Source organism: Oncorhynchus mykiss, chromosome 8 (genome assembly GCF_013265735.2).
Source record: "Oncorhynchus mykiss isolate Arlee chromosome 8, USDA_OmykA_1.1, whole genome shotgun sequence".
Taxonomy (NCBI): Eukaryota; Metazoa; Chordata; class Actinopteri; order Salmoniformes; family Salmonidae; genus Oncorhynchus; species Oncorhynchus mykiss.
The window spans coordinates 46,459,534-46,486,437 of NC_048572.1; the positions used below are offsets into that span (position 1 = coordinate 46,459,534).

General features: G+C 41.4%; 2 protein-coding genes across 6 annotated transcripts in view; one reads left to right on the forward strand and one right to left on the reverse strand.

Moving 5' to 3' along the window:
- Window positions 1–2,593, forward strand: part of wdr33 (WD repeat domain 33) — a 42,207-nt gene extending 39,614 nt beyond the window's left edge. For all 5 annotated transcript variants that reach the window (XM_021612648.2, XM_021612650.2, XM_021612651.2 and 2 more), the window contains 2 exons: window positions 195–395; window positions 1,134–2,593. In XM_021612648.2, the coding sequence (XP_021468323.1) occupies window positions 195–395; window positions 1,134–1,246 (314 nt within the window). In that variant the 3' untranslated portion in view covers window positions 1,247–2,593. The remainder of the gene's footprint in view (window positions 1–194; window positions 396–1,133) is intronic.
- A 498-nt stretch (window positions 2,594–3,091) lies between these two features.
- On the reverse strand, window positions 3,092–4,159 carry sft2d3 (SFT2 domain containing 3). The gene has a single exon (XM_021612654.2). It carries the CDS (start codon window positions 4,017–4,019, stop codon window positions 3,345–3,347), a length of 675 nt encoding a protein of 224 aa, XP_021468329.1. The 5' UTR covers window positions 4,020–4,159; the 3' UTR covers window positions 3,092–3,344.
- Window positions 4,160–26,904: the final 22,745 nt, after the last annotated feature.

The window sequence follows — 26,904 nt, forward strand, 5'->3', positions numbered from 1 at the left end:
ACTAAGGAATTCATTTTTTAGGGGTTCATTTTGACAGCTCAGCGCCAGGTTATGAAATGAATAGTGCCACACGTAGTGTGAGTAATAGTGTTCGTTTTATCCACATCTCCCCCATTTGGACCCTGTTGGGAAATTACTGAATTCATGTAATTGCATGTGTGTGCGTCTGTGTGTGTGTGCCTGTGTGCTCCCAGGTCACGAGGCATACAGAGAAGGCCAGCGCCCCGAGCACGGCCCACTGCATGACAGCCCGTCCCCTGCCAGCCGTGAGCGCTCCTCCTCCCTGCAGGGCATGGACATGGCCTCGCTGCCCCCACGCAAACGCCCGTGGCACGACGGCCCGGGCACCGGAGACCAAGACTCCCCGGGAGCAGGGGTAGAGGACAGGACAACAGGTATACATGGGAGAGGGGTTAGGGGGGGTATTTGTGTGTGCGTGTTAATGTGACAATGACTGATGCTAAGGCTGTGATTCATGTATCCATTACTTGTCATGTCATGGAGACTTTCAACTACTAGCCTAGCCCACCATGCCTTTATTTCTCTTACAGTACACAGTGCATTCGGAAGGTATTCAGACCCCTTGACATTTTCCACATTTTGTTATGCACATTCATTTTCTGCACATCTAACACTTCAGTGTTTAATTGCTAAATTGTAATTATTTCACCACTGTGGCCTATTTATTGCCTTTACCTCCCTAATCTTACTTAATTTGCACACACTGTATATAGACTTTTCCATTGTGTTATTGACTGTATGTTTGTTTATTCCATGTGTAACTCTATGTTGTTGTTTGTCAAACTGCTTTGCTTTATCTTGGCCAGGTCGCAGTTGTAAATGAGAACTTGTTTTTATATAGTTTTGCTAAAATGTATAACCTGTTTTTGCTTTATCATTATGGTGTATTGTGTGTAGATTGTTTTTATTATTTAAATATATTTTAGAATAAGACTAACGTAACAAAGTGGAAAAGGTCAAGGCGTCTGAATACTTTCCGAATGCACTGTATTGAGACTATAATCTGTCTTTGCATGTCATTCTTTGTTGTTATTAGGGGTAAGTGGTTTTATGTCCTATTTTGAAATGGAACGGAGTCCAACCCCAGTCTCTTCTCCCTCTGCTCTCTCCAGGCCGACCGCCCCAGAGAGAGGAAGGCGGCTACGGCCCCTCGACCCGCGGCGGCAGAGGGGGCTGGAGGGGGGCGCCCCGCGGGGCCTCCAGGGGAGGAGGGCGTGGCCGGTAGGACTGAAGGAACAACTCGCTACCAATCGACCTACCTGCTCCCCACCAAACCTCCACTCTCTTACCTCCCCATCCCCTTTTCTCTCCTATTCACCCCCCCGCAAAGAGGACAGGGACCAAAAAGAGATACACAACCACTACCGCCACCTCCTGTCCCCCAGATCAGTGGATCATCTCTGGGCTCAGACTACACCTCTTCAGGCCTGCTTGTAAGGCTGGAGGATGGATTGTTTACTGTGTGTATAGGGGCCTCGTGGAGTGGGAAAGGGCCTTTATTGCTGTATGTGTCGAAAGCCTCAGGTCTCTCACTACGAGATGGATGAGTTGCTATCTTTACATTTGGATCCTTTAGACGACAGATTCCGCCCTATGGCTCTTTGCCATACTCATCCTGATTGGTCGCAGGGTGGATATTGCAAGCTGAAGCAATCACTGATTGGTCAAGGTTTCTATTCCAAGTTCAGACATGGGCCACATAACAGAATGTTTTTTGTCAGTGTGGTTTGAACAAAGCATTGTAACAGGCAAGAAACCTGGGATTTATTCAGGAGGGTGCAACGTTTAGAACATTGCAGATAGGCATTGGTAGGATTCCTCATTCTGCATTAGAAAGAATTGTCTGTTCTCAACATATTTCTGTCTGAATGTTTTGTAATGCTGCACCCTCCTGAATAAACCCCTGGACACACTTCATGTGATAATGTGAACTGCCCATAGTTTCTCTTTTCTACATGTACTGTATCAATCACACATAATAGAAAGAGTCCAGGATCTTGAACTTTGCAGATAGGAATACAATGTACAGATCAGACAACTTTTGTTTGTTTTGGGAAGAATAGAGAACCATGTCCACTTTGTACATTACATTTATATCTGAAAATGTTCAGAGGGTGTGGCGCCACACTGAAAATGCCCACGTTTCAAGATTCATTATTCCAGGAGAGGATTTGGTCCTTGGCTATATGGGTGCATCCCAAATGGCACCCTATTCCCTATATGAAGCACTACTTTTTAACATGGCCCATAGGGGTATGGTCAAAAGTAATGCACTATATAGGGAATAGGGTGCTATTTGGGATGCTCAGAAGTCCTGTTTGTCACTGGTAGTTAACAAACAGAACAGGGCGTTGAATATGTTATTCCCCCCAAGTCCTCGGCTCCATTTATTTAAGTTCATTTTTAAATGTCCAATAATGGAGAGAAGAAGAATCACTGTCTCATCGCCGGGCTCCCCTGAATATCGAGGCGGCCTTCCTCTCTTTCTAAATGTACAGTTTGTCATGAGATTGTCATATTGCTTTTGTCCATTTTTTTGTATGAGACTAATAGAAATGTGTGCAAAATGTCACCCTCGTTTCTGGTCTTTCATTCTTTGTACAGGGGGGGGGAGTGTGTACTTGTACACCCATAGCCTGGTCCTAGACCGGTCTTGCCATCTCCCTGGTTTGGAGTGACAATGACCATAAATATATGGAACCAGGCTAGTAGAGCCCACGTCATCACATTAACCGTTAATTGAGACACCATTATCAAGGAAGGGTTATATTGAATCAGAACCTAAGACCATACATAGCCTTTTTGGATAGTCTCAATAAGTGATAACCTAAAGGAGGAAGTTAGGATAAGTAAAACCTCAAGGAAAGACAGGAAATATGCATTTTAAACTAGCCAGACCTGAATACAGACTTTCAAATAGCCTACGGTTTTAGAAATACGCTTGATTTAGCTTGCCTGGCATGCAGAATTGGTACTTTTGGTGCTATTCCCTTGGTCCTGCACCAAGTATTTCATTCACTCTAGGCCAATATTCTATCCCTTGGTTCAGGATAGAAAATACATTCCATGGTAAGATTGTACATTTTATTAGTTGAAAAAAAGACATGAGGCTTCATAGTTCTCTGCTGGTCTGTTCCATTTGAGTCTTATTCTGATATATTACTGGGCATGTTGGTCCATCAGAAGTAAATTACAAGAGAAAAGGAATTAACACCATTGTCATGGGCCACATTATGACATTGTTTTGCTAGTGCACTCTAAACTAGTCATTCAGTCCTATTCACAAGAGGGCAAAAGTCCGTTCGGATTAATTGAAGTGGTGGTTAAATTGGCATCGTTTTACCCGTGACAGTCCTTTTGATAGCAGACACTGCCATCCCTCCCATGAATCGAATTCCTGCGCTACCGCCCGGCAGCAAAGAGACGATGTACCCAACGATTACGGCAACCTGGACAATGGCTCCGACGGCGGTAAGTATGGTGCTGTGAAGGCTGAGCGCTGCATAAAGTGTACCTCCAATAGAGCACAGATACACCAACGCGCTGGGAGTCGGCCTCGCTATAAGCTTGCTGGGTCCCCGCAGTATGGCTGCTCCCAGAATCGCGAAAAGAGAGCCGAGAGACCAGAGAAGGGCAAATTTGCGCGCATACAACAGCAACAAGGGTGCGTACAGGGCGGACAGTCCAAAGCACAACGCTGAGAACGCAATACACACTCCGAAAGCGACCAGTCGTTGCGAGCGACTCATTCCCGGAAGACATGGGTCTGGCTCCGTAGACCACGGCCAGGAATAGCCGCTGCCTAACCCTTGGCCTGTCGAACCTCCGCCGCGACTGCTGGAACCAGAGAACGGGCTCGACCAGCTACCGAACCAGCTCCCAGCTACTGAAGTGGATTCGATATCTATGGTCGTACTTGAGCTGGACTGAGATATCGTCTTGGCACCACCTTTAGACTGGGCCAGATATTCTTGAAGACTTCGATTCAATTCCGCCATAACTTCTCGTCGACTTGTATGTTGACAAATTTCCTTTATGTGCGACTGAGTATTCTGCCTGCAGCACAAATGATGACGTCACGTTTACATTGTGGATAACTCATTAAAAATATTAAATTTGAATCCATGTCAATTTGTATTGTGCTTATATTCAAACACAAGAAGGAATTTACGAAACAATTAGAATTATCCTTCAGAAACCACTCACCACTATATCTTTTTTTTCACTATAGTTGTAGTCCTAAATCCCGGAAATGAGTTCGCTCTGGTTCGTTCAGCCATCCCTTTTGGGAAAGAATAGGGCTTTGCAATACACACTGAAAATAAGGTTTGAGGTTAACACAGGTTTAGGACATCCTATGCGTTTTTTCTGACATAAATCAGTTAACATGACCTTAATGAATTATGAAGCCTTTGTGATTAGTTTTATTTTATTATTACATACATTTGTCAAAATTCACAATAAGTGACGTTAGCTGATGAATATGATGTCATAGAACAAAACGTGTAACATATCCTAAGCATGTTATTACCACATAACTTATTTTCGGTGTTTATCCAAAACACATACAAAAACGCCATTAATTTCCCTCAGAGAGACACAGCGTGCACACATTTTGCGTAATCACGTTGCCGTATGGTACATATTACGCAATTGTCCCAATTCAAACCACACTCAGGGTTGTCATGTCTGCAGCTTTCCTGAAATTGGGCCACTTTGAAAACGATGTCGGGGGTGAAAATGTATTGGTCGCTAGTTGCGGGTTTTTGTGCTACTTCTAAATTGCACCGCCATGGCAATTTCTTCAACATAAACAGTACCAACGTTTAGACACACATACTCATTCCAGGGTTTTTCTTTGTCTTCACAATTTTATACATTGTTGAATAATAGTGAAGATATCAAAACTATGAAATAACACATATGGAATCATTTAGTAACCAATATAGTGTTAAACAAATCAAAATATATATTTTTGTATTTGAGATTCTTGAAAGTAGCCACCCTTTGCCTTGATGACAGCTTTGCACACTCTTGGAATTCTCTCAAATAAATTTTAATTGGTCACATTTAAATCAAATCAAAGTATATTAGTCACATGCGCCGAATACAACAGTTGTACATCTTACAGTGAAATGTTTACATATGAGCCCCTAACCAACAATGCAGTTAAAAAAAAATATGGATAAGAATAAGAAATAATAGTAACAAGTAATTGAAGAGCAGCAGTAAAATAACAATAGCAAGACTATATATAGGGGGGTACCGGTACAGGATCAATGTGCGGGGACACCGGTTAGTTGAGGTAATATGTAGGTACAGTTAATAAAGTGACTATGCATAGATGATAACAACAGAGAGTAGCAGTGGTGTAAAAGAGGGGGGGTCAATGCGAATAGTCTGAGTAGCCATTTGATTAGCTGTTCAGGAGTCTTATGGCTTGGGGGTAGAAGCCGTTTAGAAGCCTCTTGGACGTAGACTTGGTGGTCCGGTACAGCTTGCTGTGCAGTAGCAGAGAGGACAGTCTATGACTCGGGTGGCTGGAGTCTTTGACAATTTTTAGGGCCTTCCTCTGACACCGCCTGGTATAGAGGTCCTGGATGGCAGGGAGCTTGGCCTAAACAACCTCCCTCTGCAACTGGATCTTGGACTTCCTGACGAGCCACCCCCAGGTGATAAGGGTAGGGAACAACACATCCGCCATGCTGATCCTCAACACGGGGGCCGCTCAGGGGTGCGTGCTCAGTCCCGTCCTGTACTCCCTGTTTACTCATGAATGCATGGCCAGGCACGACTCCAACACCATCATCAAGTTTGCCGATGACACAACAGTGATATTCCTGATCACCGACAATGATGAGGGAGGAGGTCAGAGACCTGACCGTGTGGTTTAAGGACAACAACCTCTCCCTCAACGTGATCAAGACAAAGGAGATGATTGTGGAAAAGGAGGACCGAGCACGCTCCCATTCTCATCGACAGGGCTGTAGTGGAACAGGTTGACAGCTTCAAGTTTCTTGGTGTCCACATCACCAACAAACTATCATGGTTCAAACACACTAAGACAGTCATGAAGAGGGCACGACAAAGCCTATTCACCCTCAGGAGACTGAAATGATTTGGCATGGGTCCTCAGATCCTCAAAAGGATCTACAGCTGCCCTATCGAGAGCATCCTGACTGGTTGCATCACTGCCTGGTATGGCAACTGCTCGGCTTCTGACCACAAGGCACTACAGAGGGTAGTGCATACGGCCCAGTACATCGTACGGCCCAGTAGTGCATATGGCCCAGTACGTCCTGCCATCCAGGACCTCCAGGGAGTGTCAGAGGAAGACCCTAAAAATTGTCAAAGACCCCAGCCACCATAGTCATAGACTGTTCTCTCTGCTACCACACGGCAAGTGGTACCGGAGCGCCAAGTCTAGGTCCAAAAGGCTTCTTAACAGCTTCTACCCCCAAGTCATAAGACTCCTGAACAGCTAATAGCTACTCAGACCCCTCTTTTACGCTGCTGCTACTCTCTGTTTATAATCTATGCATAGTCACTTTAACTCTACCTACATGTACATATTACCTCAATTACCTCGACTAACCGGTACCCCCGCATATTGACTCTGTACTGGTACCCCCAGATTATAGCCTCGCTTGTTGTTTTACTGCTGCTGTTTAATTATTTGTTACTTTAAAAATGTAAAAATCCTATTTTTTACTTAAAAGGATCCACCCTTTTTTTCAATTTTCCCTCGAATGAAATATCCAAATCTCACTGCCAGTAGCTCAGGCATTGAAGCAAGGATATACATATTCTTGATACCATTTGAAAGGAAACTTTGAAAGGAAGTTTGTGGAAATGTGAAATTAATGTAGGAGAATATAACACCTTAGATCTGGTAATAAAAAAAAATACAAAGAAAAAAATAATAAAAAAAAAAAAAAAAAAATTGTACCATCATCTTTGAAATGCAAGCGAAAGGCCATAATGTATTATTCCAGCCCAGTTGCAATTTAGATTTTGGCCACTAGATGGCAGCAGTGTATGCACAACGTTTTAGACTGATCCAATGAACCATTGCATTTCTGTTAAAAATTTTGTTTCAAGACTGCCCAAATGTGCCTAATTGGTTTATTAATAACTTTTCAAGTTCATAACTGTGCACTCTTTTCAAACAATAGCATGGTATTATTTCACTGTAATAACTACTGTAAATTGGACAGTGCAGTTAGATTAACAAGAATTTAAGCTTTCTGCCCATTACAGATATGTCTATGTCCTGGGAAATGTTCTTGTTACTTACAACCTCATGTTAATCGCATTAGCCTACGTTAGCTCAACCGTCCCGTGGGGGACCCACCGATCCTGAAGAAGTTTTAACCTCTTGAACCTATAGGGGCGCTGTGTCATTATTGGATAAAAAGACGTGCCCGTTTTAAGCGCAATATTTTGTCACGAAAAGATGCTCGACTATGCATGGAATTGACAGCCTTGGAAAGACACAACTCTGACGTCTCCAAAACTGCAAAGATATTATCTGTGCGTGCCCCAGAACTAATGCAACAGGCGAAACCAAGATTATGTTTCATACAGGAAATGCCCCGGATTCTGAAGGCGCTGTGTTCCAATGTCTCCTTATATGGCTGTGAATGCGCCAGGAATGAGCCTGCGCTTTCTGTATATTCCCGAGGTGTTTGTGTTTGTAGGCATATCATTGGAAGATTGACCATAAGAGACTACATTTACCTGGTGTCCCGCCCGGTGTCCTGTGTGCGTAATCAGTAAGTCCATGCGCATTCCATTTCTTCAGAATTGAAAGTAAACTGCCACGATGGATTTTATCGTCGATAGATATGTGAAAAACACCTTGAGGATTGATTCTAAACATCGTTTGCCATGTTTCTGTCGATATTATGGAGTTAATTTGGAAAAAAGTTCGCGTTTTAATGATTTTTTTCTTTTTTTTTTTTCTTACCCAAACGTGATGAACAAAACGGAGTGATTAGTCGACACAAATAATATTTTTTGTAAAACGGAACATTTGCTATCTAACAGAGTCTCCTCATTGAAAACATCTGAAGTTCTTCAAAGGTAAATTATTTTATTTGAATGCTTTTATGTTTTTTTGTGGAAAATGTTGCATGCTGAATGCTAGGCTTAATGCAATGGTAGGCTATCAATACTCTTACACAAATGCTTGTTTAGCTATGGTTCAAAAGCATATTTTGAAAATCTGAGATGACAGTGTTGTTAACAAAAGGCTAAGCTTGAGAGCAAATAGATTAATTTCATTTCATTAGCCATTTTCATGAATAGTTAACGTTGTGTTATGCTAATGAGCTTGCTGATAGATTTACACAATCCTGGATACAGGGTTTTTTTCGTAGCTAAACGTGACGCAGAAAACGGAGCGATTTGTCCTAAACAAATAATCTTTCAGGAAAAACTGAACATTTGCTATCTGAGAGTCTCCTCATTGAAAACATCTGAAGTTCTTCAAAGGTAAATTATTTTATTTGAATGCTTTTCTGTTTTTTTGTGTAAATGTTGCCAGCTGAATGCTAACGCTAAATGCTACGCTAAATGCTACGTTAGCCATCAATACTGTTACACAAATGCTTGTTTTGCAATGGTTGAGAAGCATATTTTGAAAATCTGAGATGACAGTGTTGTTAACAAAATGCTAAGCTTGAGAGCTAGCATATTTATTTCATTTCATTTGCGATTTTCATGAATAGTTAACGTTGCGTTATGGTAATGAGCTTGAGTCTGTATTCACGATCCCGGATCCGGGATAGGGAGATCAGAAAGGTTAAATAAACGCTTAGTACGCTTTTGCCAAAAAGTTTTTTGAAATCTGACACGCCAGGTGGATTAACAACAAGCTAAGCTTGTTTTTAGTAATTTAATTTGAATTTGGCGCTTTGCAATTCAGCGGATGTTGACGAAAATGATCCCGCTAACGGGATGGGTGCATCAAGAAGTCTTCGTTGAAGACGCATCTCTTCAGTAGGTCCTATGATTGAGTGTAGTCTGGCCCAGGAGTTTGAAGGTGAACGGAAAGGCACTGGAGCAACGAACCGCCCTTGCTGTCTCTGCCTGGCCGGTTCCCCTCTCTCCACTGGGATTCTCTGCCTCTAACCCTATTACAGGGGCTGAGTCACTGGCTTACTGGTGCTCTTCCATGCCATCCCTAGGAGGGGTGCGTCACTTGAGTGGGTTGAGTCACTGATGTGGTCTTCCTGTCTGGGTTGGCGCCCCCCCCTTGGACTGTGCCGTGGCGGAGATCTTTGTGGGCTATACTCGGCCTTGTCTCAGGGTGGTAAGTTGGTGGTTGAAGATATCCCTCTAGTGGTGTGGGGGCTGTGCTTTGGCAAAGTGGGTGGGGTTATATCCTGCCTGTTTGGCACTGTCCGGGGGTATCATCGGATGGGGCCACAGTGTCTTCTGATCCCTCCTGTCTTAGCCTCCAGTATTTATGCTGCAGTAGTTTGTGTCGGGGGGCTTGGGTCAGTCTGTTATATCTGGAGTATTTATCCTGTTTTATCCTGTGTCCTGTGTGAATTTAAGTATGCTCTCTCGAATTCTCTATTTCTTTCTTTCTTTCCTTCTCTCGGAGGACCTGAGCCCTAGTACCATGCCTCAGGACTACCTGGCATGATGACGCCTTGCTGTCCCCAGTCCACCTGGCCATGCTGCTGATCCAGTTTCAACTGTTCTGCCTGCGGCTATGGAACCCGGACCTGTTCACCGGACATGCTACCTGTCCCTGACCTGCTGTTTTCAACTGTCTAGAGAGAGCAGGAGTGGTGGAGATACTCTCAATGATCGGCTATGAAAAGCCATCTGACATTTACTCCTGAGGAGCTGTTGCAACCTCGACAAGTACTGTGATTACTATTATTTGACCATGCTGGTCATTTATGAACATTTTATGAACATAATTTCCACACGGTACAGCCAGAAGAGGACTGGCCACCCCTCATAGCCTGGTTCCTCTCTAGGTTTCTTCCTAGGTTTTGGCCTTTCTAGGGAGTTTTTCCTAGCCACTGTGCTTCTACACCTGCATTGCTTGCTATTTTGGGTTTTAGGTTGGGTTTCTGTACTGCACTTTGAGATATCAGCTGATCTAAGAAGGGCTATATAAATACATTTGATTTGATTTGCTTAATGAGCCAAATCTCTTTTTCGTCCACTTTCATATTAAAAAATATCCACCTTCCTTGCAAATCATTCCTAACTATTTGCACATTCAGATCAACATTATTTCCACGCAACTTCATCTAAGGATGTAGAGTGAGTTTCCTGTAAACAGGATATGTTATATACCTTTCCTTTTAGCCACGTAAAGACTAATCTTTTTTTATAATCTGCTAAATCGTTACAATTACAACTGGCTTTACTTATTTCACCCTTTACCATAACTAGATACTATTCTCAGTCTAAATTGACCATAAAAAGTGGTTGTAAAGTTACTGCCATCAGAGGTGTTATGACGGTCAAAACTAGAGCTTTCAAATGTCCGATATTTTGGATTCAAGCAATAGGTTCTAGCAATATATGTTTTATTCCCTTGCCTGTTGCCTGTGAGCCAATGCCACAGATGTTAGAAAATTGAGACAAGATATTATGTGTGTAGTAAACCTGAGTAAGTTGATGTGTATGATATTGGATGTTATTAAATACATCAAGATAGTTAGCTAATATGAAGTTAGGTAGCTGGTAATATTTAATTCACTTAGCTAGCTAGCTATACATTTTGTAAAGTTGGCTAGATAGCTAGGTAGCTATGTTAGCCACTCAATTGAGTTAGCCTACACTATAGTATTTACTTACTTGAATAGGTTTTCCCAGCCTTGTGGACGATTGGAAACAAGTTTGTTTGTCACCAGATTGGCTTAGATAATATTTACCAGTGAATAAATTCATGAAATAGAGAATGGATTAAACTATTTACCCATTTAATAACCTATATGCTGCCAGCACACCCACAAGCGAGCCATATGGGCGGCAGGAGCAACATGCTGCAATTTACCACGTACTTTGGGAGTGATTCAGGCCAGAATTCAACCTAGTGAAGCTACTGATACCTCTCACTAAGTCACCTAACATATTCCTAGCGATGTAAAATACCGTCATGAATTAACATGGATTGTCAATGGAGAAGTTTTGTTCTAAGGCGTCAAAATGCCGACGCGTTCACGCCACGTTCATGTCATGTTGACATAGTGTTCACGTCGTGTAACGTGGCACTGACACGTCAGTTTGTGTAAGTTTATTATGAAAGATATCACCATGAACGCCTTAACGTCTACATGACATCTATGTGTACATCATGCTTTCAGGTTGTGTAAACCCGACACTTACATGTCGTGTTAGTTTAAGTGTCTGTTTAATCCATGGAATCTATGCAACACTGTAAAAGTTGTGTGAGGAGGTAGCAGGGCTGAGGGGTAGTTTGGAGTTTGGCCAGAGTGAAATTCTCACGCTCCAAGAAGAGAACAAGGCACTCGCAGCCAAGGTAAAAATCCACGATTCTATAATGGATTGTCTACTCAGGGAAAACAGATTGACGAAGGAGTCGCTAATAGACATACAAAGTCGTAGCATGCGTGAAAATCTAATATTTTCTGGAATTCCTGAGGATGCATCCAATAATCCAGAGGGCGCAATCAGAGAGTTTATGCAATCCGCCTTGAAACTTCCTCTAGAGACTGTAAACAAGGTGGCTTTCCACTGAGTACACAGACTTGGAGCTCGGAGCAACAAGACCAAGTGTCCCAGACCGATCATTGCAAAATGAGACTGCTCCATAACACCATGGCTGTACTAAATTCTACAGGGACTTCAGGTTCCAAAAAAAAGAAATAATAACATATTGTACGGGATACATTTGTACTGTAGTGAAGCTTTATCTATAGTAATGCAAGGTCTCTTTCATGATCATGTGAAATGTCAATTGCTGTGGAAATGCTGGGATGTGTTTTTCAATTATGTTAAAGGTAATTAGGATGCAAATATGATGGTGATACAATATGGATTACAATTATCATCATGAATATTAAGACTATACGCACTACATCTTACACACATAGACACTTAACCATGCAAATTGGCGGAGTTATTATTTATTTGTACGTCAGACATTATAGTCTTACTCTTATACAGATATCATACACACTCTTACTTAAGGACATCTCTCCCAGTAGACAAAACATTACAAACAGCTTCGTGACCAAGTAGATTGGTCGCTTACCTTTGATGATCTTCGGATGTTTGCACTCACGGGACTAAAAGTGACACAATAAATGACTGTAGCTTCTTCAATACGAGAGAGAGAGAGAGAAAATGTCTACTCCAAGCAGTTGCGCATGCAAACCGCTGCATGACGCGATGTGATCTTTCTCGCTAATTTTTTTAAATAAAAGCCTGAAACTATGTCTAAAGAATGTTCACACCATGGGGAAGCCATAGGAAAAGGAATCTGGTTGATATTCCTTTAAATGGAGCGAAGGCAGGCAATGGAACAGAGAGCTTTCAGGAAAAACAGCACTTCAGGGTTGGATTTTCCTCAGGTTTTCGCCTGCAATATCAGTTCTGTTATACTCACAGACAATATTTTGACAGTTTTGGAGACTTTAGAGTGTTTTCTATCATAATCTGACAATTATATGCATATTCTAGATTCTGGGCCTGAGAAATAGGCAGTTTCATTTGGGTACGTTTTTCATCCAAACATCAAAATACTGCCCCCTACACTCAAGAGGTTAAAGGTTGAGACCGAGTCTGCGTCTCTCACATGGGTAGGCAGACCAATCCATAAATATGGAGCTCTATAGGAGAAAGCCCTGCCTCCAGCTGTTTGCTTAGAAATTCTAGGGACAATTAGGAGGCCTGCATCTTGTGATCGTAGCATACGTGTAGGCATGTAGGCATGTGGGCATACGTGTAGGCATGTACGGCAGGACCAAATCGGAAAGATAGGTAGAAGCACAACATGTAATGCTTTGTAGGTTAGCAGTAAAACCTTGAAATCAGCCCTTGCCTTAACAGGAAACCAGTGTAGGGAGTAGTAATATGATACATTATTTTGGTTCTAGTCAGGATTCTAGGAGCCGTATTTAGCACTAACTGAAGTTTATTTAGTGCTTTATCCGGGTAGCAGGAAAGTATAGCATTGCAGTAGTCTAACCTAGAAGTAACAAAAGCATGGATACAGTTTTCTGCATCATTTTTGGACAGAACATTTCGGATTTTTGCAATGTTACGTAGATGGAATAAAGCTCTCCTTGAAACAGTATTGAAATGTTCGTCAAAAGAGAGATCTGGTCCAGAGTAACGCCGAGGTCCTTCACAGTTTTATTTGAGATGACAGTACAACCAAGATTAATTGTCAGATTCAACAGAAGATCTCTTTGTTTCTTGGGACCTAGAACAAGCATCTCTGTTTTGTCCAAGTTTAAAAGTAGAACATTTACAGCCATCCACTTCCTTATGTCTGAAACACAGGCTTCCAGCAAGGGCAATTTTGGGGCTTCACCATGTTTCATTGAAATGTACAGCTGTGTGTCATCCGCATAGCAGTGAAAGTTAACATTATGTTTTCGAATGACATCCCCAAGAGGTAAAATATATAGTGAAAACAATAGTGGGCCAAAAACGGAACCTTGAGGAACACCAAAAAATACAGTTGATTTGTCAGAGGACAAACCATCCAAAGAGACAAACTGATATCTTTCAGACAGATAAGATCTAAACCAGGCCAGAACTTGTCCGTGTAGACTAATTTGGGTTTCCAATCTCTCCAAAAGAATGTGGTGATCGATGGTATCAAAAAGCAGCACTAAGGTCTAGGAGCACAATGACAGGTACAGAGCCTCGGTCTGACGCCATTAAAAGGTCATTTACCACCTTAACAAGTGCAGTCTCAGTGCTATGATGTGGTCTAAAACCATGGACAAGCACAGGAAGCAGCTCTTTCTGTAGTGTAGTTGGAATAGGGTCCAGTATGCAGCTTGAAGGTTTAGAGGCCATGATTATTTCCATCATTGTGTCAAGAGATATAGTACTAAAACACTTGAGTGTCTGCCTTGATCCTAGGTCCTGGCAGAGTTGTGCAGACTCAGGACAACTGAGCTTTGGAGGAATATGCAGATTTAAAGAGGAGTACGGCTCTCCTTTATTTTCTAGTTCATTGACTATAACTGCAGAAGTAGCCCTATTTTAGTTTTGCCCAACCTAGGTCGAGGCACAGACACGGTCTCATTGGGGATAGCTGAGCTGACTACACTCTGACTGTGCCAGTGGCAGACTCCACTAAACTGGCAGGCTGGCTAACAGCCTGGCCTGCACCCTATTTCATTGTGGAGCTAGGGGAGTTAGAGCCCTGTCTATGTTCGTAGATAAGATGAGAGCACCCCTCCAGCTAGGATGGAGTCCGTCACTCCTCAACAGGCCAGGCTTGGCCCTGTTTGTGGGTGAGTCCCAGAAAGAGGACCAATTGCCTACAAATTCTATCTTTTGGGAGGGACAGAAAACAGTTTTCAACCAGTGATTGAGTTGAGACTGCTGTAGAGCTCATCACTCCCCCTAACTGGGAGGAGGCCAGAGACAATTACTCGATGCCAACACATCTTTCTAGCTGATTTACACGCTGAAGCTATGTTGCGCTTGGTGACGTCTGACTGTTTCATCCTAACATTGTTGGTGCCGACGTGGATATCAATATCCCTATACTCTCTACACTCGCCAGGTTTAGCTTTAGCCAGCACCATCTTCAGATTAGCCTTAACGTCAGTAGCCCTGCCCCCTGGTAAACAGTGTATGATCGCTGGATGATTTAAGTTTTAAGTCTAATACTGCGGGTAATGGAGTCGCCAATGACTAGGGTTTTCAATTTGTCAGAGCTAATGGTGGGAGGCTTTGGCATCTCAGACCCCGTAATGGGAGGAGTAGAGACCAGAGAAGGCTCAGCTTCTGACTCCGACTCGCTGCTTAATGGGGAGAACTGGTTGAAAGTTTCTGTCGGAGCAAGCGACACTGGTTGAGCATTCCTACCGCATTTCCCTGAGGATTTATACTACTATCTGTACTTACTGGTGGCACAGACGCTGTTTCATCTTTTCCTACACAGAAATTACTCTTGCCTAACAATTGCATCTGAAGCTACCATAAGGCGATCGTTCTCCTGTATATTATGAGTACAACGACTGCAATCAGAAGGCATCATGTTAATGTTACTACTTAGCTTCGGCTGTTGGAAGTCCTGATGAACCATGTCCAGCTAAAGCGTCCGGAGTGAAAAAGTTAAATGAAAAAAAAGTGAGGGAAAAACTGAATATATAAACGGGAATTAAAAGTAAACACCGTAAAGTTGTCAGGTAGCAAAGTAAGGTTAGCAACAAAACGCACAGCAGCACGTAAACAAGTCTGCAAGTTGTGACCGGAAATGACACATGACACAACTCCCTGCTCCCTTTAGGGCAACAAAGTCAAGGTATTGGAGTGGCCATCACAAAACCCTTACCTCAATCCCATAGAAAATGTGTGGGCAGAACTGAAAAAGTGTGTGCGAGCAAGGAGGCTGACAAACCTGATTCCGCTACACCAGCTCTGTCAGGAGGAATGGGCCAAAATAGCTTGTGGAAGACTACCCGAAACGTTTGACCCAAGTTAAACCATTTAAAGACAATGCTACCAAATACTAATTGACTAACTTCTGACCCACTGGGAATATGATGAAATAAATAAAAGCTGAAATAAATAATTCTCTCTACTACTATTCTAACATTTCACATTCTTAAAATAAAGTGGTGATCCTAACTGACCTAAAACAGGGAATGTTTACTGGGATTAAATGTCAGGAATTGTGAAAAACTGAGTTTAAATGTATTTGGCTAAGGTGTATGTAAACGTCAGACTCCAACTGTAGATACGTGTTTAACTGTTCAATCTGCATAAGCTTGTACTGTACATTTGGAAAGTGTGGCTGACTGCAAGTGTGAACCTGTGCTAGAGGAGTGACTGGCCCGGTAAGTGTGTGAAATGGGAGGGTGTGATCATTGACACTGGCCTGAGAAAGGTGACAGAGCGACACACAGCCATGGTGTCACTGATTACGCTACAACTCCAAGCAGTCTAGGGTCTGGGTTCCCAGAGTCTGACCCTTTTATCACCTGCAGCAGAGAGAGGGGGCGTCACAAATGGCATCCTTTTCCATTTATATTGCACTACTTTAGACCAGAGCCCTATGGGTAGTGCACCATACAGAGAATATAGTGCCATTTGGGACACAACCAGAGTTTTTTGTGGGAAAGCAATGCGATGAAATGAGGACTCATCCTGGGAAGTGATACAATTATTTGCATCTGAAATCTTTATTTTATTTAACCTTTTTTTTAACTAGACAACTCAGTTTTGAACAAATTCTTATTTACAATGATGGCCTAATGTCTCATTACACTATATCAATGCCATGAGCCTTAGGACATATTAAAGGTCCAATGCAGCCATTTTTATCTCAATATCAAATCATTTCTGGGTAAGAATTAAGTACCTTTCTGTGATTGTTTTTAATTCAAATGAATGGAATAGAACTGAAAAAAGCTGAACTGAAGTTAACTGAGTTTAACTGAGTTGTCTTGTCTCTCTCTCCCAGCTGACTAGGCTCACTAGGACCATGGCTCTTTGGCTTCGGACTGTTTCTCCGTTGGTGCTGACAGAAGAAGCATTCAAAGTTATTTGAAAAGCTTTGGTCATGTGTCCTTACAGATGAAGGTACCATGAATGGTGATGCAACCAGACTTGAAGATGCCATGGCTGACAATGCTTTGACGATTGACCATCCCATGGCTGAAGATTCCCACATAATGAATGAAGACCTCCACAAGATGGAGGTCCCCAAACTAAAGATCCCACGATGGAAGATCCGATGGGTGAAGGTCTCATCGCTGAAGATCCTACGACTGAAGATCCCATAGCTGAAGATCCCTCGAAAATCCCACCACTGAAGATCAAATGGGTGAAGATCCTAAGGGTGAAAATCCTCCCTCGGCTGAAGCTGGCCATACATTGACAATAGATTATTAATATAATGGAGAAATGGTGTGTCGTTCAATGATGTCTGCCTCATCTGCATTCTACCATTTAGCTCTGACTTGATGATGACTGTGATATTTCAGTTTTATTTTTAAAACATTTGCAAAAATCCATACCAAAGGACAAATTTCCATCTGGTTAATGTCCGTTGCTCGTGTTTCTTGGCTCACGCAAGTCTCTTCTTATTGGTGTCCTTTAGTTGTGGTTTCTTTGCAGAAATTCTACTATGAAGGCCTGATTCACACAGTCTCCTCTGAACAGTTGATATGGAGACGTGTCTGTTACTTGAACTCTGTGAAGCATTTATTCGGGCTGCAATTTCTGAGGTGGGTAACTAATGAACGTATCTGTAACGCTCGTTGTCGGTGGAAGGAAGAGTGGTCCAAAGCGCAGCGTGGAAAGTGTTCATGATATTTATTTTCAAGAAACACTCAAACAAAAATAACAAATCCTAAAACGAAAGCGAACAGTTCCGTCAGGCACAGACACTAAACAGAAAATAACACCCCACAAAACCCAAACGGAAAATCACAATGATCCCCAATCAGAGACAACGATAGACAGCTGCCTCTGATTGGGAACCACACAAAAAAAAAGAAAAGAAATAGGAAACATAGATTTTCCCACCCGAGTCACACCCTGACCTAACCAAACATAGAGAATAAATAAGGATCTCTAAGGCCAGGGCGTGACAGTATCTTCTGCAGCAGAGGTAACTGAGGGTCTTCCATTCCTGTGGCGGTCCTCATGAGAGCCAGTTTCATCACAGCGCTTGATGGTTTTTGTGACTAGACTTGAAGAAACGTACAAAGTTCTTGAAATGTTCCGTTTTGACTGACCTTCGTCTCTAAAAGTGAAGATGGACTGTCGTTTCTCTTTGCCTATTTGAACTGTTCTTACATAATATGGACTTGGTATTTCACCAAATATTGCTAGCTTCTGTATACCCCCCTACCATGTCACAACACAACTGATTGTCTCAAATGCATTAAGAAGAAAAAAATCCACAAATGAACTTTTAAGAAGGCACACCTGTTAATGAAATTCCTTCCAGGTGACTACCTCATGAAGCTGGTTGAGAGGATGCCAAGAGTGTGCAAAGCTGTCATCAAGGCAAAGGGTGGGTATTTGAAGAATCTCAAATATAAAATATATTGTTTAACACTTTTTTGGTTACTACATGATTCCATATGTGTTAAGCCATAGTTTTGATGTCTTCAATATTATTCTACAATGTAGAAAATAGTAAAGGTAAAGAAAAACCCTTGAAAGAGTAGGTGTTCCAAAACTTTTGACTGGTAATGTATAATTCATTTCAAAGTCCAAAAAATGATGTAGAAACTGCAGATTATCGCTTTAATGTGAATTTTTTTTATTTCTATGAAACAGTGTTTTTAAAAAGGATCTATTACAAGGCACTTAATATGGTTATAATAAAGACCAGTAGGTTATTACAACTATTTAACACAGTTGTAATATGTTATTACCTATGTATTCCTTTATGTAAAGTGCTAAAGTGTAGAGCAGAACATAATTTGGATAGTACTTTATTTTACAGTGCAGAATTTACCTGGTATGTACCTGGTACTTACTAGGAAGCTACAAGATAGCAATGGATGCTTTCTTGTATTTACAGTGCCTTCAGAAAGTATTCATACCCTTTGACTTTTTGCATATTTCGTTGTGTTACAGCTTGAATTAAAAAATGTATTAAATGTATGTTTTTTCTCACCCATCTACACCCAATACCGCATAATGATGAAGTGAAAATATGTTTTTAGACATTTTTGCAAATGTTTTCTAAAATGTTTCACATTTTGTTCAATTACAGCCTTATTCTAGAATGGATTAAATAGTTTTTCCCCCTCATAAATCTACACACAATACCCCATAATGACAAAGCAAAAACAAGCTTAGAAATGTTTGTAAAGTTTGAAAAAATTTAAATCTGAAATATCACATGTACATCAGACCCTTTACTCAGTACTTTTTTGAAGCAACTTTGGCAACGATTACAGCCTCGAGTCCAGCTGCACAGCTATTTTCAAGTCTCTCCAGAGATGTTCGATCGGGTTCGAGTTCAGACTCTGGCTGGGCCACTCAAGGGAATTCAGAGACTTGTCCGAAGCCACTTCTGCGTTGTCTTGGCTGTGTGCTTAGGGTTGTTGCCTTTTTGGAAGGTGAACCATCGCCTAATTTTGAGGTCTTGAGCGCTCCGGAGCAGGTTTTCATCAAGGATCTCTCTGGACTTTGCTCTGTTCATCTTTCGCTAGATCCTGACTAGTCTCCCAGTCACTGCCGCTGAAAAAAACATTCCCACAACATGATGCTGCCACCATGGTTCACCATAGGGATGATGCCAGGTTTCCTCCAGATGTGATTCTTGGCAATCAGGCTGGTCTGTGGTCTTGTTTCTCATGGTCTGAGAGTGCCTTTTGGCATACTCCAAGCAGGCTGTCATGTGCCTTTTACTGAAGAGTGGCTTCCGTCTGGCCACTCTATCATAAAGGCCTGATTGGTGGCGTGCTGCAGAGATGGTTGTCCTTCTGTAAGGTTCTCCCATCTCCACAGAGGCACTCTGGAGCTCTGTCAGAGTGTCCATCAGGTTCTTGGTTACCTCCCTGACCAAGGCCCTTCTCCCCAATTTTTTTTATTTTACCTTTATGTAAGTAGGCAAGTCAGTTAAGAACAAATTCTTATTTACAATGACAGCCTAGGAACAGTGGGTTAACTGCCTTGTTTAGGGTCAGAAAGACAGATTTTTACCTTGTCATTTCAGGGATTCGATCTAGCAACCTTTTGGTTACTAGCCCAACGCTGTTGCAGGAATTAAATTGCTCTATGTTTTAACACCCAATTAAAATTAAACACTCAAGACCCTTATTCTATAGTAATGGACAGAGCCCAGTCTTAAAGTCAAACAGCAGAATTTATTCACGAGAGTACTGAACACGATACAGTTTACCACAGGTTATAAACTGAAAATGACGTCATTAGTTCCAGTACCAACCCGTGCCATCTCCTTTCTAATACAAAGGCTGCATGGTTCTCACATCGTCTCTCCCTATTAAGATAATATACGACCTGAGCTCAGGACAGCTTGTGTAGATAAGCATTCTAGCCAGTCTGGCTATGAGTTCATTCATTTCTACCATGGTACAGACAGTCATTGTTCTAATTCTTGATTATATTTCCACACATTATATTCAGTACTAAGATTAAAAATAAAATTCATACATATACAGTAACATAATAGTATTCTGATTAGTACATATACAGTAACATAATAGTATTCTGATTAGTCAGTTCTGATTGAAATGTATACATAATTAGTCATCATTGATAAAAATTCCCTTAACAAACGCTCTAACCACTAGGCTAACTTACCGCCCCCGATTGCTCAGTTTGGCTGTGCGGCCAGCTCTAGGAGGAGTCCACACTTCTTCCGTTTAAGAATGATGGAGGCACTGTGTTCTTGAGGACCTTCAATGCTGCAGAAATGTTTTGGTACCCTTCCCCAGATCTGTGCCTCGACACAATCCTGTCTCGGAGCCCTACGGACAATTTCTTTGACCTCATGGTTTGGTTTTTGCTCTGACATACACCGTCAACTGTGGGTCCTTATATAGACAGGTGTGTGGCTTTCCAAATCATGTTCAATCAATTGAATTTAACACAGGTGGACTCCAATCACGCTGTCGAAACATTTCAAGAATGATCAATGGAAATAGGATGCACCTGAGCTAAAAGTCTCATAGCAAACGGTCTGAATACTTATGTAAATAAGGTATTTCTGTTTTTTATACATTTTCAAAAATGTAGAAATACTGTTTTTGCTTTGTCATGTGTGTAAATTGATGAGTAAAAAAAAATATTTAATCAATTTTAGAATAAATTTTAGAAAAAAGTGGGAAAAGTCAAAGGGTCTGAATAATTTCCGAATCCACTGTACATAAGTATTCACACCCCTCAGTCAATACATGTTAGTCAACTTTGGCAGTGATTACAGTTATTAGTCTTTCTGGGTAAATCTAAGAGCTTTGCACACCTGGATTATACATTTTTAAAAAACATTTTTCTTTTTAAAATTCTGAAAACTCTGTCAAGTTGGTTGTCGATTATTGCTAGACAGACATGTTCATGTTTTGCCATAGATTTTCAAGCCGATTTAAGTCAATACTGGAACTAAGTCACTCAGTAACATTCAGTGTTGTCTTGGTAAGCAACTCCAGTGCATATTTGGCCTTGTGTTTTAGGTTATTGTCCTGCTGAAAGGTGAATCTGTATCGCAGTGCTTGAGGCGTCACTACAGACCCGGGTTCGATTCCATGCTGTGTCACAGCCGGCTGTGACCGGGAGACACATTAGGCGGCCCAGCATCGTCCGGGTTTGGCTTTGGCTTTGGCTGTGGTAGGCGATCATTGTAAATAAGAATTTGTTCTTTACTGACTTGCATAATTAAATAAAGGTTCAATAAAAAATAATAAATAAATAAATATAATACAATTCTATGTATTTTTATAGTAAAAACTCATCCTGGAATTGTTTTAAGATTGACATACCAAGGATCATTTAACTATTTGATTTAGGACCCGTTTAGGTATTAAAAAAAATATGTATACAAAATGATTTGGTGAAACATTGAAGTTGGCCTTACTGTTATTAGCCCATGGAAACACAATGAATTACAGACTCATACATGGAAAAACAGATGGTCCTATCTATCAATAGGTGCCCTTCTTTGTAAGGCATTGGAAAAACCTCCCTGGTCTTTGTGGTTGAATCTGTGTTTGAAATGTACTGCTCGACTGAGGGACCTTACAGATAATTGTATGTGTGGGGTACAGAAATGAGTAGTCATTCAAAAACCATGTTAAACACTATTATTGCACACAGAGTGAGTCCATGCAACTTATTATGTTACCCCTGAACTTATTTAGGCATACCTTAACAAAGGGGTTGAATACTTATTTACTCAAGACATTTCATTTTTTCATTATTTATTCATTTGTAAAAATGTCTAAAAACATAATTCCACTTTGACATTATGGGGTATTGTGTGTAGGTTAGTGACACAAAATCTCAATTTAATTCATGTTAAATTCAGGCTGAAAACATGACAAAATGTGCAACAAGTCAAGAGTGAATACTTTCTGGAGGCACTGTACTTCAAAGACCTTACACAATTGGTAACTTCCTGGTTCCAATGGTGCCAAGTGATGCCTGTTGCAATAATTCCCAAAGAAACCAATAAGTACATAGTCAATATTGTGTTGTTATCATTTCATCATGTTGTTTATTTAAAGATGAGGCCATTTTTGTACCATAAAATCAAATGATATCACAATTTAAGTAGCAGAGGGAGCAATAGTCTTAAAAGAGTGATCTCAAAAAGAGTGATCTTCAATTGTATTGTAAGTGTCCCGGTCCACCGGTTGAGGGTAGTATTGGATCTAATGCTCACATCTTTCAGCACAGTTGGTTTGGTTAGATGTGACGTTAGATTTAATATTAGATTTAATATTAGACCCATCAGTTTCTGGACCATTCAGACAGCCCTGAATGTGTTCGCATTCAGTGAAGGAGGTCTGGGTGATACTCAGATCCAGACTCATTGTGGAGAAGAAACTAACGTCCGTAGGTGTGGCGTAGAGTTTGGCCAGAGCAAGGGGATTGGGTAGCCAGGCCAACTGGCAAATTGAGATCAATCTGGTCTTGAATTCAAACAAACACCTTGTTATTACAAGTAGTTTGGTCACCTCAATCTGTGCGGTGTGTGTGTGTATGTGTGTGCGTGTGGATGTGTGCGCTCAAGATAATTACAATTTCAGCAGCGTTTGCCAGGTGATTACCCCCTCAATCCCCTGTTTAATTTGATAAGTCATGCATTGATTTTACTCAGAGCTGGAACCTAATGGAGTATCTTTCCCAGTGCCACAGTGATTTGTAAGCCTGGGGCAAAAATGACAACTGCATTGGTGGTAGAAAAACAGCTCTTGACTCTTTTCAGATAAATAAAAATTCAAACACTGAATGATGTCAACCACCTGCACACAAACACTTGCATGGGTTGAAAGTACCAGAGCCATGTAGGGAAAAAGACTTCAACTTTGTTTAATGGAACAGCCCCCCCTTTCACGTTACAGTGAGGGAAGTAGCTAGCTCGTGTAGCCAACGGGGCTTGGACTTGTAACCGAAAGGTTGCAAGATTGAATCCCCAAGCTGACAAGGTAAAAATCTGTCGTTCTGCCCCTGAACAAGGCAGTTAACCCACCGTTCCTAGTCTGTCATTGAAAATAAGAATTTGTTCTTAACGGACTTGCCTAGTTAAATAAAGGTGTAAGAAAAAAACAACACTTGTGTGGCACTAGCGCACTACTGGGTAGTGATTACCCTTGCTGTAATGTTAAAATAACTGCAGGAAAGCAGTGTTTGGCTGGCGGGGGTGAAGGACACTGTGTGCCAGTGTCCTAGCTAGCTAGTTTGCAAGCAGTATGCAGTAAGTGATGAGAAGTGGATGCAGCAAGTAGTGGGTGTGGCATGTAGTAAACACGGTCTGCAGATAGACCTTTCTCGATGTCTGAGGTGGAACTGTGTTGGATCTGTCAAATTGTTGAACAAATGCTCTTGTGATAATTGTCATGAAGCCACCGCCCCACTTGTGTTAGAAGTTCAGCCAGAGAAAGTGTAGGTTATATAGAACGTTTTGGATTTTTTAATATTATTAGGAGTTTATCATCCTAATCAAGGAGTGTAACTTGGAATAACTTGGCTAAAAACGTACTGCAATTACTTCTTCTGTTTGACCATTTGATGTATTTTATGGGATACATAGACAGTTGGAGAGAGACAGGAAAGGTTGGAGAGGAGTGTGTCAGAAGTGCCCCACCACACATCAACACTGGTATATTATGTGTTCTGGGAACGGCGCCATTGGCACTAACCATAAGACCAATCGAAGACACTGTTGAACACGTTTACTTCCCAAAAGGAATCTTACAGCCAGAAAAGAAATGTAATTAGTAATTAATTATCTGAATGAGCATGGGGACAGAGGATATGGACAGAAGAACATTGTAGTTTTTTGTTCCTGCAACCATTGTATTTGACCTGGTGGCTATTTTTGTCTCAGTGCCTTTCTTCAACAAGAGACTGCCAGACATAATTCTGTGTATGTCTACAACAGGTTATTGCGGAAAAGAGTACATATAAAAGAGGTGCTGAAGATAAACCAATGCATAAAAATATACTTAGTCGGGAAGCAAGTACAGGGAGTGTTTTAATGAATAAACACAACAAACACGAAACACAAACAACGCACCAACATGAAACATAGTCAATAACACCTGAAGAAAGAACCAAGGGGAGTGACAGATTTATGGAAGATAAACAGGGTGGGTGTCATGAGGCGCAGGTGCGGGAGATGACGGTGACAGGTGTGTGGGAAAATCAGCAGCCTGATGACCTAGAGGCCGGAGAGGGAGTATACATGACACTTACAAACATTCTATGCTTAGGGTTCTTAGGTTGCCCCACAAATGCCACCCTATTCTCTACATAATGCACTACTTTTGACCAGAGCCCTATACAGTGGTTCCTCCTTTAAAAGTTGTGTCATACTGCAGCACATCTTGCGGGCTGCTGCAGCATTTTGTGGCACGTTATCTATTTGTCAGCCATTTTTTCTGTTAATGCAAGTTAGTGCTAGTTTGACCACCAGAGGACATATTTGAGAAGCATCTGATAGTCCTCCGTATTGGCATTAACACAGTGGGACTAAATATTTCCTAACGATATCACAACTTAAATATAGCCTACTTACTCCTCAATCGAATCAAGGAAATCTTGGTAATTATTTTCATAGTCTCTAAGAAAACTATCTTGGGCAGACACTCTCGAAAATCACGTCTGCTGCTTGTAAGAAAACAAATGAATGTCTATGTCGCTGCCAAGCCCTCAAATACTTTGCCCGTCTCTCACTTTATGAAGGCCACTGCTAACCGGATTCCTTGGGACATCCCTACCCTGAACCCTAAACCATAACCCTTACCTAACACTCAGCTTAACCCTCATCTTAACCATGTTACGTTTCTACTTAATTGAGATAAGGACATCCCGAGGATTCTGAATAGCACGGACCCTCTGGGAAAGCCTATGAACTTGTGTATTCAACTGAAAGAAATGGACACAATTCTTATTGGTTGTCTGATGTAGGTTACTGGGAACTGGTAACAACACAGTCTGTGATTGGCTAACAGATAGATCTGTATACAGCGAGACAAGATAACATACCATCCCATGAGTTGTTGCGGGAAAGAAATTGAACATGATCTTTTCTAGGCCATGAGTGATAACAGGAAATACAGAAGCTGTAAGCTACACTATAGCTCAAGGTGGTTACATGGGAATGTTGGCTTGCATGGGGAAAACGGTAAGTTTCTAACATTTATGGTTTATATTGAATTAATATCAATATAAACTATGCACCTTATGACTTTAATTAACATGCAGGCGTTAGTAAGGCGTTGGTATGACGACATGCTAGTTAAATGTTCAATGGTAGGTGACAGCATAATTTTATTAACACTCAGGCGTCACGCAGATGTTAGTACGGCGTTGGTATCATTTTATGTCAGTCAGATGTTCAATGGTAAACAACAGCCACACGGTGGTACTGTTGCCTAGGCTGAATTTAGGCCTCTATCACCCCCCATACATACTAATGTACAAGTAAGTGAGTCTAGTGAGTGTGCGGAGAGAAAGAGCAGCATACAAGCATGTAGCAACAACTTTTTACCAGTTGTGGGTAGGTTATTAAGATTGTCATTATGGAGACACTTATTTCCAACACTTTTTCCATAAAACATATTAACGCTCTAGAACTCAAGAAATAATGGTGACAATGCACAGGAAAACGAATTTGGACTAAATTCGCTTGGAGGGGGTTTAATTTGCATTCTAATGTCGACTTTGCTTATGGAAAACCATATCAAGCAAAGGGTTTTACGCATGAAATGGACATTTGAAATGGAAGTTATGGAACTCCCTCAAGTGCTTCTGTTATTTATTTATTTATTTTATTTTACCTTTATTTAACCAGGTAGGCAAGTTGAGAACAAGTTCTCATTTACAATTGCGACCTGGCCAAGATAAAGCAAAGCAGTTCAACAGATACAACGACACAGAGTTACACATGGAGTAAAACAAACATACAGTCAATAATACAGTATAAACAAGTCTATATACAATGTGAGCAAATGAGGTGAGAAGGGAGGTAAAGGCAAAAAAGGCCATGGTGGCAAGGTAAATACAATATAGCAAGTAAAACACTGGAATGGTAGTTTTGCAATGGAAGAATGTGCAAAGTAGAAATAAAAATAATGGGGTGCAAAGGAGCAAAATAAATTAATTAATTAAATACAGTTGGGAAAGAGGTAGTTGTTAGGGCTAAATTATAGGTGGGCTATGTACAGGTGCAGTAATCTGTGAGCTGCTCTGACAGTTGGTGCTTAAAGCTAGTGAGGGAGATAAGTGTTTCCAGTTTCCAGAGATTTTTGTAGTTCGTTCCAGTCATTGGCAGCAGAGAACTGGAAAGAGAGGCGGCCAAAGAAATAATTGGTTTTGGGGGTGACTAGAGAGATATACCTGCTGGAGCGTGTGCTACAGGTGGGAGATGCTATGGTGACCAGCGAGCTGAGATAAGGGGGGACTTTACCTAGCAGGGTCTTGTAGATGACATGGAGCCAGTGGGTTTGGCGACGAGTATGAAGCGAGGGCCAGCCAACGAGAGCA